A 12,687-nucleotide genomic window follows, 5' to 3' on the forward strand; every position below is an offset into this window, starting at 1 on the left:
TCTTGTAAACCGCAGCTCACTCTCTTCATCCATCTCCGACAGTGAACCTACACAGGTCACCATGGTCTATTCTCGTCAGGGAACAACAGAAACCATTGAGGAGGTAGAAGGAGAGCATGAAGAGGAAGGAGCTCATTCTGCATCAAGGTTGGAGGAAGAAGAGGTGGAAGATTATAGCCTGGATTCAGAAGGAGCTGCATACACTCCTGATACCGATGTGCCATTGTACTCCACAGTGGATAGCAATGCAGAAGCTCCGCCTTCCTATAGCAAAGCTGTCAGCTTTGAACATCTTCCCTTTGGGTCCCCAGATGACTCAGCTGGTAAGAGTCTCATGATGGTGAGCCCAGACGACAGCCGGACGGACAAACTTGATACCATTCTCCCCCCACTGACGCATGAGCTAACAGCTAGCGAGCTGCTTCTGAACAAGTAAGGAAAAGGAAAGATTGTTGGGCACAATGTGTAAAGTTTTGTCATTACTTTGGGGGGTTTGTCTCAGAACTAGCTCACAGTTTCTGATACAGACCACGTGCTAAGTTTAGTTTAAGGGAAGAAGCTCATTTCCTGTGCAGCTGTTCTAAATACTGATTTCTAAAATTATTCAAATTCATCTTAGAATTAATCTCTGCTTTCTCCCTAGATACCATATTTAATTGTTCCAGTTAGCATTGAATTTCTGTGCTGCAGTTATCATGGGGTCAAGGGCTTTTCTAAGTATTCCTTGTGCAGAAGGCTTCTCTTCTCCAGGCGCCTGTGATTTCAAATGAGTTTCTTCCAGGACTATCCGGGAAAAAGTTTCTCCTTTAATTATTTTTTATTACTCTAAGGTAAACTGGCCTACGGCAGTTTCTGTTAAAGCCAGGAGGAGCTGAGGACTGTGTAGAGAGACCATCTTGCTAAGTACTTTCATAAGTTCCTCTCTTTGCCCCTTAGACACTGTGATCAGTAACACAACCAGCACTGAGTTGGGGATGGTGCCACTGCACTTCTTCATCTGCTTTCTGGCCTGAATCAGCTGGGGAGAGCTTCCCCAAATGCAGGGACAAAATCTTAAACCACAGAAATGTCTTTCAGCCTAACTACATCTGGAGAGAGAGAGGATGCGTAAATCTGACTTTGCCAGATGCAGTGTCTTGTCTTCTGATTTTCCTTAGTAATTTTTGCTTTGTAGTAAGATCTATACTCAGACCAAGACACTCTTAATAAAAAGAAGAGAGAATTATGAATATGTATGAAAGTCACTACGTTTTATATTTACTTAAGTCTTGTAAAGATTGGACACATCTAATGCTCAAGGACATATATTATATTCTAGTCTTATGTCCCAGGACTATTCATAACGTAGGTCTCATGACGTACCTCTGTTTTCTCTCCAAATTCCTATCTGTGTTGATAAATCAGATATGAATCCACACCAGTATGGTGTGATTTACCTGAGATATGTTGGTTGAGCAGCTGTAGGAAAGTGATGTTTGTGGAAGTTCTTAAGCCAGGCTGACTCCCTGGGTAAATTCAAAACCTGAAGAACAGTGTTTTTAGTTATTTTGCCAGAAATTCCTTTTTTCTGAGCTTAGAATCAGGCTATCTGTTTATAATACTAAATTGCTTTTTCATTTTTTTCCCTCTGTTGAACTTAGCAGCAGAATTTAATATTTTTCAAAAGGAAAAATGTAGCAATTTGAAAAGCAGCTGTTGCAAGGTTCGTTTTCATTTCATTTACTGTACTCTGCTCTTCACAGGATGTTTCATGATGACGAACTGGAGGAGTCAGAGAAGTTCTATGTTGGTCAGCCTCGAGTCTTGCTCCTTATTTATGCTCTGTACAATACACTGGTGGCCCGGTCAGAAATGGTGTGCTATTTTGTGATCATCCTTAACCACATGATCTCTGCCTCCATGATAACCCTGGTGCTTCCCATCCTTATATTCCTGTGGGCCATGCTGTCTGTTCCTCGGCCAAGCAAACGTTTCTGGATGACAGCCATTGTCTACACTGAGGTATGATGCTGTTTTTGCAACCCCATGTCTAACAAGGAAAAGGTAATTTTAAGTCTTGCATGGTCTCTTTTCTGGTTTTGATCTCTAGGATCAAGGGCCTCTGGCCCTTCATATTAATATAAATATTTGTTATCATCCCCGGCAACTTCTGTGGTATGGAAAGATCTTGTTTTTCATTGCAATGAGCAATATCCTTCCTGGCGCATTATGCAGTTATCACAAGAACAGACCATTTGCAAGCAGTTACTGTGTAATTGTTAATCAAGAGACAGTATTCGCTGCTTGTGGTATCTCAAGTACCACAATGAGCATCATCTGTTGGAGAATGTTGATTGACTTTATTACTGAAGAAATGTGAAGTGTTATTGCTCTTTGGCAATTAATATGCTTGTTTATCTTCTCATAAAACTGACAGAGTAGTCATATTTCTCCCCTCTTAATGTCCCAAGGCTTATTATGTCTGACATGCTTATAAAACACTCCAAGTGTGTTTTGTTTCTGAACAGGTGGCCATTGTCATCAAGTACTTCTTCCAGTTTGGCTTCTTTCCTTGGAATAAACATGTAGATTACACGAAAGATAAACCTTACCATCCACCCAATATTATTGGCATTGAGAAGAAAGAGGGTTACGTGCACTATGATCTTGTTCAGCTTCTTGCTTTATTCTTCCACAGATCCATTTTAAAGGTAATCTGGGTTCATGTGGTTTCTTATTTTATATATAATTTTTAGTTTTAACTTTTAAAGTCACTTCTCATTCATTTGGAAAGTCATTCATTTGGATATCAGGAAAAATTTCTTCACTGAAAGAGTTATTAAACATTTAACTTGGCTGCCCAGGGAAGTGGTTGAGTCACCATCTCTGGAGGTGTTTAAAAGACATGTAGATGTGGCACTGAAGGGACATGGTGGTGGACTTGGCAGTGCTGGGTTAACAGTTGAACTGATGATCTGAAAGATCTTTTGCAACCCAAGTCATTCTATGATACCCAACACGATGAATTTGTCTTCCCCATGGTGAATGTGAGACTGAGTTTAGCAATGCCTGTAAAAAATACAGGCATGTGTCAGAAACACAAGGTTGATATGCTGTCTTTTTCCACTAGTGCCATGGACTGTGGGATGAAGATGAGAAAGGAGACAGCTCCAGTAATAAAGAGGACACCGATGATGAGCTCTCTCTGGCAGGAGGCAGGAGAGACTCTTCTGTCTCATTGAAATCTGTCAATCTTGCGGCGTCAGTGGAGTCCATCCATGTCCACTTCCCCGAGCAACAGACTGCCATCAGGAGGAAGAGCTCTAGCAGCATATCACAGCTTTCACACAGGTCCAGCTTCTCCTCACACAGGTCTAAGAGAGGTAAATGTCATGGCATTTCTGGGATTTGAAGAGCAAACATTCATTTCCCATAGAATCATTCTGCTGAAACTTTGTGCTGGTTGCTGCAGAGCTCCCAGGGGCTACTGAATGCTGCTGCTTCTCAGTGATGAAATAGGATATGAACCAACATATCTTCATGTTTGAATGCACTCCAAGCCTTCTTAAAGTTCAAATGGAGAGCCATACTTTGTGATTTATTATGTTTTTAAAATTACATTATCCAAAAGCTAGGAAAGGAATGCTCAGTGTGGCCCAGATCCAGAAATTCTGGTTCAGCATAACCTCTAGCTAGAGGGAATGCAAAACATATGTATTTTTCATATCTACGTTTGATGATACCTGAACTCAGAAAAGTTTTTATTAGGTGTATTGAAACAGATTACCTGTCTTATCTTGTAAAAAGGGCAGGGTTATTCTAGCCTAAATATATATATTACCAATTGAGGTGACTCAATCAGATTAATAAAATACTTGCCTTTATCACTAGTCTTCTCATTTTATACTTATTAATCAAGTTTTGATATGCCAGTGATGAAACCTTTACTGGATGTTCACAGGATTTTGTCATATTGGGGAAAAAAAGAATTCAACTCAAAGCTTCTTTCAAATGTGAGACTTGTATATGGAATAGAAGTCTCAAGATTTATTACCTTCTAGTTTTTGTATTTAAACTTTTATTTTGAATTGGCTTTTCTTTCCCTTTCTGTTTTTTTTCCCCAGGAAGTACCAGTACACGGAACAGCAGTCAGAAAGGAAGCAGCGTGTTAAGCATCAAGCAAAAATCTAGAAAAGAGCTCCTTATGGAAAAGTTTCGAGAACAAATGATCAAAGCCAAGGCCTTTACAATTAAAAAGTGAGCAATGTGAGGAGTGGTGTGGGTTTGGGGCGAGGTTCCAATGAGTAAAGCAGTAAACCGGCATTTTTAATAGAGAAGGTTACTACTGCTAAGTGTTCATTGTGTGCAGATGTCCCAGCAGCTGAACATCAGACAAATCAGCAGCTGTTCAAATAGCATCTGCCTGATTAAAAAAAGCTAAATATCCCATGTGAACTTAGTTGGCTATGTACATTTCTACTGAGCAAATTCTAATACAGTGGTTTAGAAGCAATCAGAACTGGTGTCTGTGAAGTCCTGTGAAGGCTGTCAGAGTAGATTTTAGATATCTTTAAAAATATTAATTATAGCACACTCAGCCTTTATTTTCTTCAGGGCAAGTTACATGTTATTAAATCACATTGTGGTTTGTATTGTTTTAGGACTCTCCAGGTGTATGTGCCCATCAGACAGTTTTTCTACAATCTTATTCATCCAGACTACAGTGCAGTGACTGATGTGTATGTGCTGATGTTCCTCGCAGACACAGTGGACTTCATCATCATTGTGTTTGGATTTTGGGCTTTTGGGGTATGTCACAGAGGCATCTTTGTGTAAATCCTCAGCAGGATTTACATGGTGTAGATACTAAATATCGTGTGAGTGTCCTTCTTTCTTGACCACCCTTGTATTTTCCTTTTCAGAAACACTCTGCTGCAGCAGATATCACCTCTTCATTATCAGAGGACCAGGTCCCAGAAGCATTTTTGGTGATGGTACTCATTCAGTTTGGTACCATGGTGGTAGATCGAGCACTGTACCTCAAAAAGACTGTCATGGGAAAGGTTATCTTCCAGGTCATCCTTGTTTTCGGCATACATTTCTGGATGTTCTTTATCTTGCCTGGAGTGACAGAAAGGTATAACCTTTATAAACAAACAATATGGGTTGAATACTGATGCTATACCGAGTTGCTTGCATTTAAATTTGTTATGTTTATAGCTAGGCTTTGGAATCATGAAAAAGTTTCTTCTTGGTCTCTTTTATAAACAGAATGTTGGAGTGCCTTTCCAAAGCAATGACTTTGGCCAGTATAACTTTGAGGAAGAATTAATTATATATGTACAGAAATATTCTCAACTTAGGCCAAAATGCAAGCAGGTGTAAGAGAAATTGCCTGTAATTGAGTGATGAGAGCTTTCAGCTGAGACAGTGTTGGCCTCTGATCCAGTTCCCTGCTCCCTAGACTGCTGCATGCAGCTTCAGAAGAGCAAGTAGAAAATGTCTCCCTCAGAGTAATTTATAATTTAGCAGATTCCTGGAATGTGTGAATGGTGGATTTAAATTTCCTTAGTCTGAGGAATGTCTTAAACCCTTGTCCCTTCTGAAGAGCAAAATTCTCCTCCCTTGCTTCTGACACTTGGTTCAGGAGGCTGTGTGGAGGTGGTCACCTGCTGCGTGAAATTTTGTGTCACATGCCTGGTCAGGTTCACCTCCAAATCTATTGCACGGCTCAAGGCACTTGTCACCTCAGTCTGCAGTGCAGAGGTCTTAAGGTTCCCTCCCAAGTGCTTGGCTAACTCCCCTCTTCATACTTTAAATTGCCTTGAAGTATTTACCTCGCTCCATTGGCTGTACAGTGAAATTGAGTGTGTCACCTGGGCACATTACACTTAGTTAACAGTCAAGTTATTTTACTGGTCAAAAAAAAAAATATAGGTGCATAGTGTAAAGAAAAAATGAAAGGTCTCACTTGATCTCAAAAACAAATGTTTTATTTTTCCTCAGTGCAGTAGCAGTTGTGCCCAAATTTGAAAAAATAAATGCATTTTTAAAATAATCTCTTTTCTACTGCACAATGAGAATTTTTATGAAGTAAAATAATTTTGACTTTTTCTGTGCTTTGTGAAATCTATATCAAGTTGTTACCCTCAAATCTGCATCTGAAACCTCCTGTATTCCTTCTAAATCAGACTGAGTCTTAGAAACACCTGCAAATTTCTCAACGAAAAGATTTTTGTGGGGTTTAATTGAAAATACTGGATTATGGCTAGCTGACAAATCCTGTCCATCATGAGGCATCTCCTGCAGTTCCACCATGCTACTGAACAGCAGCCAGAAGTGGCACATTTTCAACAAGATACTCAGGGGGATGGAGCAAATGACGTGTGACAAGACGTTGAGGGAAGAGGGTTAGTTCAGTCTGGAGATGAGGAAGTGAAGAGCTGTCTTCAGCTACCTTTTAAGAGAACATTGAGAAGAAGCTAAGCTCTCTTCAGAAAGGTCAAGAGGCCAGAATTTGGAAAAACTCTTGACTGTAGTTAGACACGAGTAGGCTCCTCAGACAGGCTATGGTATCTCCATCTTCAGAGATATTCAAAACTCAACTCAAAAAATGGTTCCTCAACCATTTGTCAGAATAAGACTTAATCAGGGGAGGGTGAAAAACATTTTCAGAGGTCACTCCATCCTAAATTCCTGTATGAGGTGCTCTCATGAACACAGCCATTAAAACTGCCTATATTCAGGCCCCACCCAAGGGCTCACAGAGTGATGTGCATTCATGGGGGCCAAGGGAAGACTAGTCCGTGTGGGTGTAAAGGGACCTCTAGCATCCAGAGGGAAAGGACACTGCCCTGGACTCTCACTCTTTGGGAACCCTATTCCCAGTCTCTCCCCTGTGACCCTGAGGTGACAATGGATGCTGTTTATAGACTTTCTCATTCAGTGTCTTTCAAACACTGTTTTAACCCTGCCATGGGGTCAGAAACCACAGGCTTTTCACAGGATCTCAGGAAAGGGAAACTGCCAAAAGCACAAGGCATTTCAAACTCATTTGGTCATACACAGATACAAAGCTTATCTTTTCCTTTATCTGTCTTTTCCTTTACAGGAAATTTAGCCAGAACACAGTTGCCCAGCTCTGGTATTTTGTGAAATGTGTTTATTTTGGCTTATCAGCATATCAGATACGCTGCGGATATCCAACTCGTGTTCTTGGTAACTTCCTCACAAAAAGTTATAACTATGTCAACCTGTTCTTATTTCAAGGGTAAGTGTAGACCTACTGCCCTTCTTTCTTTTGTGTAATAAGGACTTGTTATCATGAGTTGGTGGGGTCATTCACAAACTGCTGGAAATAAGACAATACATTTTGCACTGCATACTCTATATATGCCATATGTTCCCTATAGTCCACAAAAAAGAAAAAAAAAAATCATATGCAGGAATGCAAACTTCAGAAGAATCGATCTCCCACTCTGAACCCAGAAGCCTGATACATCACTTCCCCATTCAGGGCCCTATGGAAGAGACATTTTTAACATTTCTAAGAAATCACCTCTGTGAACAGAGATAGGGGCTACACATTATGATAGAAAACAGGTAATGTTATTAGTTCTGCAGTGCTAAAAACTAGTACGGTGTCAAATCCCAAAGAGATCTTTGGAGCAGGTCTACAGGCTCTACCTCAGCAGGTGAAAGAAATCGAGTGAAAGACAGTACACCTGAGAAATAAGAACTATGCACCAAAAAATGTTTCCTTTGAGAAGTACTGCACATTTGAAACTCTTTAGGAGTTAGGAGTTTAGTGCAAGGAAGAGGCATTGCGTCACCTTGGAGGGAAAAGTGGTCTTACAGAGGCATACTTCACGCTCCACTTAGACTGTTACAGTGATCTTGTGATTAAGCCAGTTCAAAGCATATATGTATTCCACAGAAAAACTGGAATAATTTCAGCATTTTCACAATATTTGCAGTATCGGCTTCTTCTATTCCAGCAGGAAAAGTTACAGAGGAAAGCTTTCCTCACATGAAATACTCTTTGTGACCTGGCTGATCAGAAGAGTGTGGGACTAGTAAAGGGAATGATGCACTTGGAACAGCTGTTAAATGCATGTTGATTTCCTGTTATCCCGCATTCTTCTGCTGCTTAAGATTTAAAAAGACAAGTTCCATACACAGCTGAGGACTGCCCACCCACTGCAAAGGTGCCATGCACCTCTTGGAGTAAGGCGGTATAAAACAAATTCCCACTGACCTTTGGAAAACATGGTTTCCACTCCCAGGTCAGAGGAATTTAGGGACAAAGGAAAGCCTTTTACTATTCCATCAATGACTCAATCACAATTACTGGGCATAATGATGCAAAAGCATATTTATGGCCCGACAGAGAGATCTAGAGGAACATGAGCAACAGCAAAAGATCAGTACTAGCCATGCAATTTCAGGATATGATTGTATTTGTATTTACAAAATCTCTCAGTAAGCTCTTTTAATATTGTCTTAATTCTCCCTCTCATCATATATACATGCGCTGTGCTTGTTCAGTGTGATCCCTCTGTTTCTGATGAGTTATTTGCTGTGGTCTTCCTTCAGGTTCCGCCTAGTTCCATTCTTGACTGAGCTGAGAGCAGTAATGGACTGGGTTTGGACTGATACCACTCTCAGTCTTTCCAGCTGGATCTGTGTTGAAGATATCTACGCACATATATTCATCCTGAAGTGTTGGCGAGAGTCAGAAAAAGTAAGGAAGCACCATATGAGCAATCCAGGCCTCCTCTCCCCCCTGCGGAAATTTAGAGAAATAATCCCTAAATAATTGGGAAATCCACCATAAAACCAGTTTGTTAGAAGATATACCTGGTGCTTATGTTCAGAAATATTCAGACTCTTTTGCGGTTTATGGTAGTTGGCAGTCAGCTGGAGTGAAATTTCAAATGGCTTCCCTTCTGCGCCTAACTTATTTTTCCACCATTATCGTGAGCTCCACAAGCATGTGCCTTCTGGCTTAATTGCATGCCTGGATTTCAAGGCTGGGGTTGAAAGTCCTGGTATTCACACAGTCTCACACACAGCTAGATAAGTAACTTGCACTAGCAGGGAAACTGTAGCTGAAGAGAAAGGTCAGTAGAAGGAAGAGTTCATGCCCCCATGGTGTAGGTCCCAGGGACACCAGGTTCATGTAACTGTAGAGGGAACTCAGCTGGCTCCTCTGTCTCAGGATAGTCCCTGTACATCCAGAACTGAACTGTAGGCCAGATAAACCCACCATTTGTCTGACTGAAATTTCAGTCTCTTTAAATCATTTAAGCTTCAGTTCAAATTAAACTTGCAAATTCTGGATTCCTTATAACTACTATAAAGATTGCAACCATATGCTTGCTTATTTTGCCAATTTGAAATAGAAATTAAGCATTATTTTAAGAGTGACCAAACCAGTCAGAAATTCTACATCTGCATTGAAATGGATTTATTTTTAAGTGTTACTGACGTATTTCTCCTTTTATTATAATCCTGTCTCTTAATGGCAGTTACTTTCCAAGTGTGTCACTTAGATTAACTCAGAGCTAAAGAGCACACAAATCTTGTATATAGGCTTTTTCTCTATGACTCCCACTACTGCCATGAATGGAAGAAGCTCCAAAGAACTTCAGGAGTCAGAGAAATAATAATCCAGTTCTACTTTGACTGTCCATCTCAATATGGTTTTTTTATACCACTACAGGATCAAGTGCATTATATGTAGCAGAGAGCTGACATGGGAAGACTTCCATGTCTAAGCTAGCAAGTATGTGCTAATGCCATGTAGCAAAATAAGTACCCATGACGTTATGAGTGTTGTTCAAGGTACTTTAGTTCTCTCTGTCTCTCTCACACTTTGAGTGGTGCCTAAGTACTTTAACTGTTAGAGTCTCTCTGAGATGTTCTGTAATGTCATTAAAAGTGCCTGAACTAATCTCTTACAGACAAATAATATACCCCTGCCGATCTTGATATGATATTTTAATGAAAACACTATTCTGTAGCCTAGGGCAAATTACTTGATTTACTGCTTTTGAAAAGTAACTAATTTGTTTTAAATATAGCATTGTATTACAAATTTAATGTTCTCATAGGGCTTTATGGATTCATACTGTAAAGCAAGAACAATTTTCTGAAAGCCAAATTCCTGGCGTGCGTTTGAGGTACAGTGCAAAAAAATGCATCTTTATTTTGCACGTGCAGTATGCAATGCAGGAAAGACAGACTCCTAAACACCATAGAGTTAAATCCTTTAAGAGAGTACACCAAAATAAATTACAGTGAGGGTAAGGCATTTTACAGGATGGTGAACTACTAAGGTATTCAGTCATGAGGCAAATAACAGAGGGAGGGCCTTATGGGCAAGGCAGAACAGACATGCCATGTGATCTGCTTTTAAAGGAGAAGAAAAGCAAAGTCACTTTTGGTCTTAAAAACTAAGGGAAGGATGTTGCATCAACAGTGTCAATATTCTAGGGACAACAACAAAAGCATAAACAATATTTAAATGCAGTTGGTGTGGGATTCACTAGAAACAGATTGGATAAAGCCTGTGAACAACTCTTGGAAATACTGTAAGTGAGGTATGAAGTGAATGTGGAGGTACTGCAATATCAGACACTCCTACTGATTGTGTATGTCAGTTGCTGGCAAACAGTTTTCCCGCTCCCCCAGCTTTGATATACTGTTTGCAGCATTTCAAGATCTATGAAAGGAACTGCCTTAATGAGCTTTGAGATAAAACTTTTTGGAAGGACAAATACAAGAAAGTGGGTCAATCACAACAGCAATTTTTGGAACAAATTGTTGTATCACCGTTGCTGCTATTACTTTATATTTTGTTCCTGTGAGTTGTAAAGAATCAAAATCACAGTATTTCTCTCACTGGACACATCTGGCATGGGTTCATTTGTTGCTTTCCTCTATTGTCACCAGAAATTAAGTGTCTTTGCAGATTTGGCTAAAAAAAATCTCAGAATAATTGGCCTGGCAATGGATAGCAAATTAACACAAAAGATGGGAAGCCTTAAGATCATTATATATTTAGCCATCAAATCATATGAAGTGTACCTCTAATAGAAGGGACATTACCATGTTGCTGTTTGCTTTTGCAGAGATATCCCCAACCAAGAGGCCAGAAGAAAAAGAAAGTTGTGAAGTATGGAATGGGTGGCATGATTATCGTCTTGCTGATTTGTATTGTCTGGTTCCCACTGCTCTTCATGTCTTTAATCAAATCTGTTGCAGGCATCACCAACAAGCCTCTAGATGTATCAATCACAATAACTCTAGGAGGTTATCAGGTAAAAAAGAAGAGACACTAAAAGCTAACTCTGGTTTTTGCACTATATTTTCTGTACTATTTTTCTTCCCTTCATTGAATTGAATTGAATTCTCCTGCCTTATGCAAGGTAACAGGCAAGCTTCCACAAAATGTCCCTTTTGGGTTTAAAAACACCTTAGTTTATAACTGATGTAAAATACTATCTTCACTTTCGAGTTAAAGCCATAATCTACTGTCAGTGGAATCCCAATAAATTTTCCTACATCAGATACACTCAGATAACTGCCTACAGGTCCATATGGTAAATACAAGATAACTGGAGGTAGCTTGCATCTCAGTGAAATGAGATTATAACCTTCTTCTGTTAAATTGAGTGCCATAATTGTCTTGGGCTGTAATGCACAGGATGCTGTACTGTGTATGTATCACCTGATGTGAAGTAAATGTGACAAGTGTATGTTCTTTTGTTTCCCAGCCTATTTTCACAATGAGTGCTCAACAGAGTCAGCTCGAGGATTTCAATCAGACTCGTTTCAATATGCTTCTGGCAGGCTATAGGGGTAACACTGTAAGTGAAATGTAGAATACCTCATTACTTAAAAATGTGTGCATGTTTCCATGGAGGCCTTTTGTGAGTTTTGTTTGTGTAGTTATAAGTGGTCAGCAATGCTGCCATCAATTGGAAGATATTTTCATAAAGAGGATTAGAATGAGTAAAGGTTCACACAGATCATTTGTCAGGACAGAGCTGGGTTACGGTCAGACAAGCTACCATTAATCTAGACACCTTTCCACAAAATCCTGGAAGAGAGAAACCTTAGCTGTCCTGTTCTCTGAATAAAAACCTCCCTTCTAAATGATATAAACTTTCAGGAGACATGATGCTGATTGTGTACTGCCAAAACAAATACGCTGTCGTGACATAACAGTGTTGGCACTTTCAAGCCCCGTGGTCCTTCCTATAGCACACACATCTTTCATCTCCTGGTGAGGAGAGGTGGTGCTGTCAAAAGAAAGTGTGCATAGCCTAGAAATGTTTTGACATTAAAATGTCAAAGCAACCATTTAAGCATAGTCTAACTATTTCATAAAGCAACATGCACAAAATTTTCACAAGTTTCCACAGGTAATTAGTAGAAACTGTTTCGTTACTAATGTAACTGTCATTTGATCAGATATATCTTTAAAAGAAGTGCTTGCTACTAGCCCATTCGAGAATGTATAGGTTTTGATCTTAGATCTACCAAATAGCCCAAGTATGACTGCACTAATACTGTAACCTTGATCCATTTCGAAGTTACAAGTTTCAAGTTGCTTTATCTTTAAGTTTCAAGTTGCAGGCGTCTTTCTATGCAGCAACATACTTAACAGAAGACAGAGTAAAATTTTAACTCAAGTTTAAA

The 12,687-nt window shown here is 39.7% G+C and overlaps 1 protein-coding gene across 1 annotated transcript in view; it reads left to right on the top strand.

The window, feature by feature from the left end:
* Positions 1-12,687, top strand: part of PIEZO2 (piezo type mechanosensitive ion channel component 2) — a 134,133-nt gene that overhangs the window by 111,796 nt on the left and 9,650 nt on the right. Inside the window, exons 38-48 of the mRNA XM_027890435.1 lie at positions 43-432; positions 1,743-2,001; positions 2,508-2,690; positions 3,110-3,362; positions 4,104-4,236; positions 4,641-4,788; positions 4,902-5,116; positions 7,091-7,249; positions 8,575-8,722; positions 11,115-11,303; positions 11,760-11,863. Of these exons, the coding sequence (XP_027746236.1) occupies positions 43-432; positions 1,743-2,001; positions 2,508-2,690; positions 3,110-3,362; positions 4,104-4,236; positions 4,641-4,788; positions 4,902-5,116; positions 7,091-7,249; positions 8,575-8,722; positions 11,115-11,303; positions 11,760-11,863 (2,181 nt within the window). The remainder of the gene's footprint in view (positions 1-42; positions 433-1,742; positions 2,002-2,507; positions 2,691-3,109; positions 3,363-4,103; positions 4,237-4,640; positions 4,789-4,901; positions 5,117-7,090; positions 7,250-8,574; positions 8,723-11,114; positions 11,304-11,759; positions 11,864-12,687) is intronic.

The sequence above is a fragment of the Empidonax traillii genome, unplaced genomic scaffold, assembly GCF_003031625.1.
Source record: "Empidonax traillii isolate 1590-97213 ecotype Southwest subspecies unplaced genomic scaffold, ASM303162v1 scaffold288:size648122, whole genome shotgun sequence".
Lineage (NCBI taxonomy): Eukaryota > Metazoa > Chordata > Aves > Passeriformes > Tyrannidae > Empidonax > Empidonax traillii.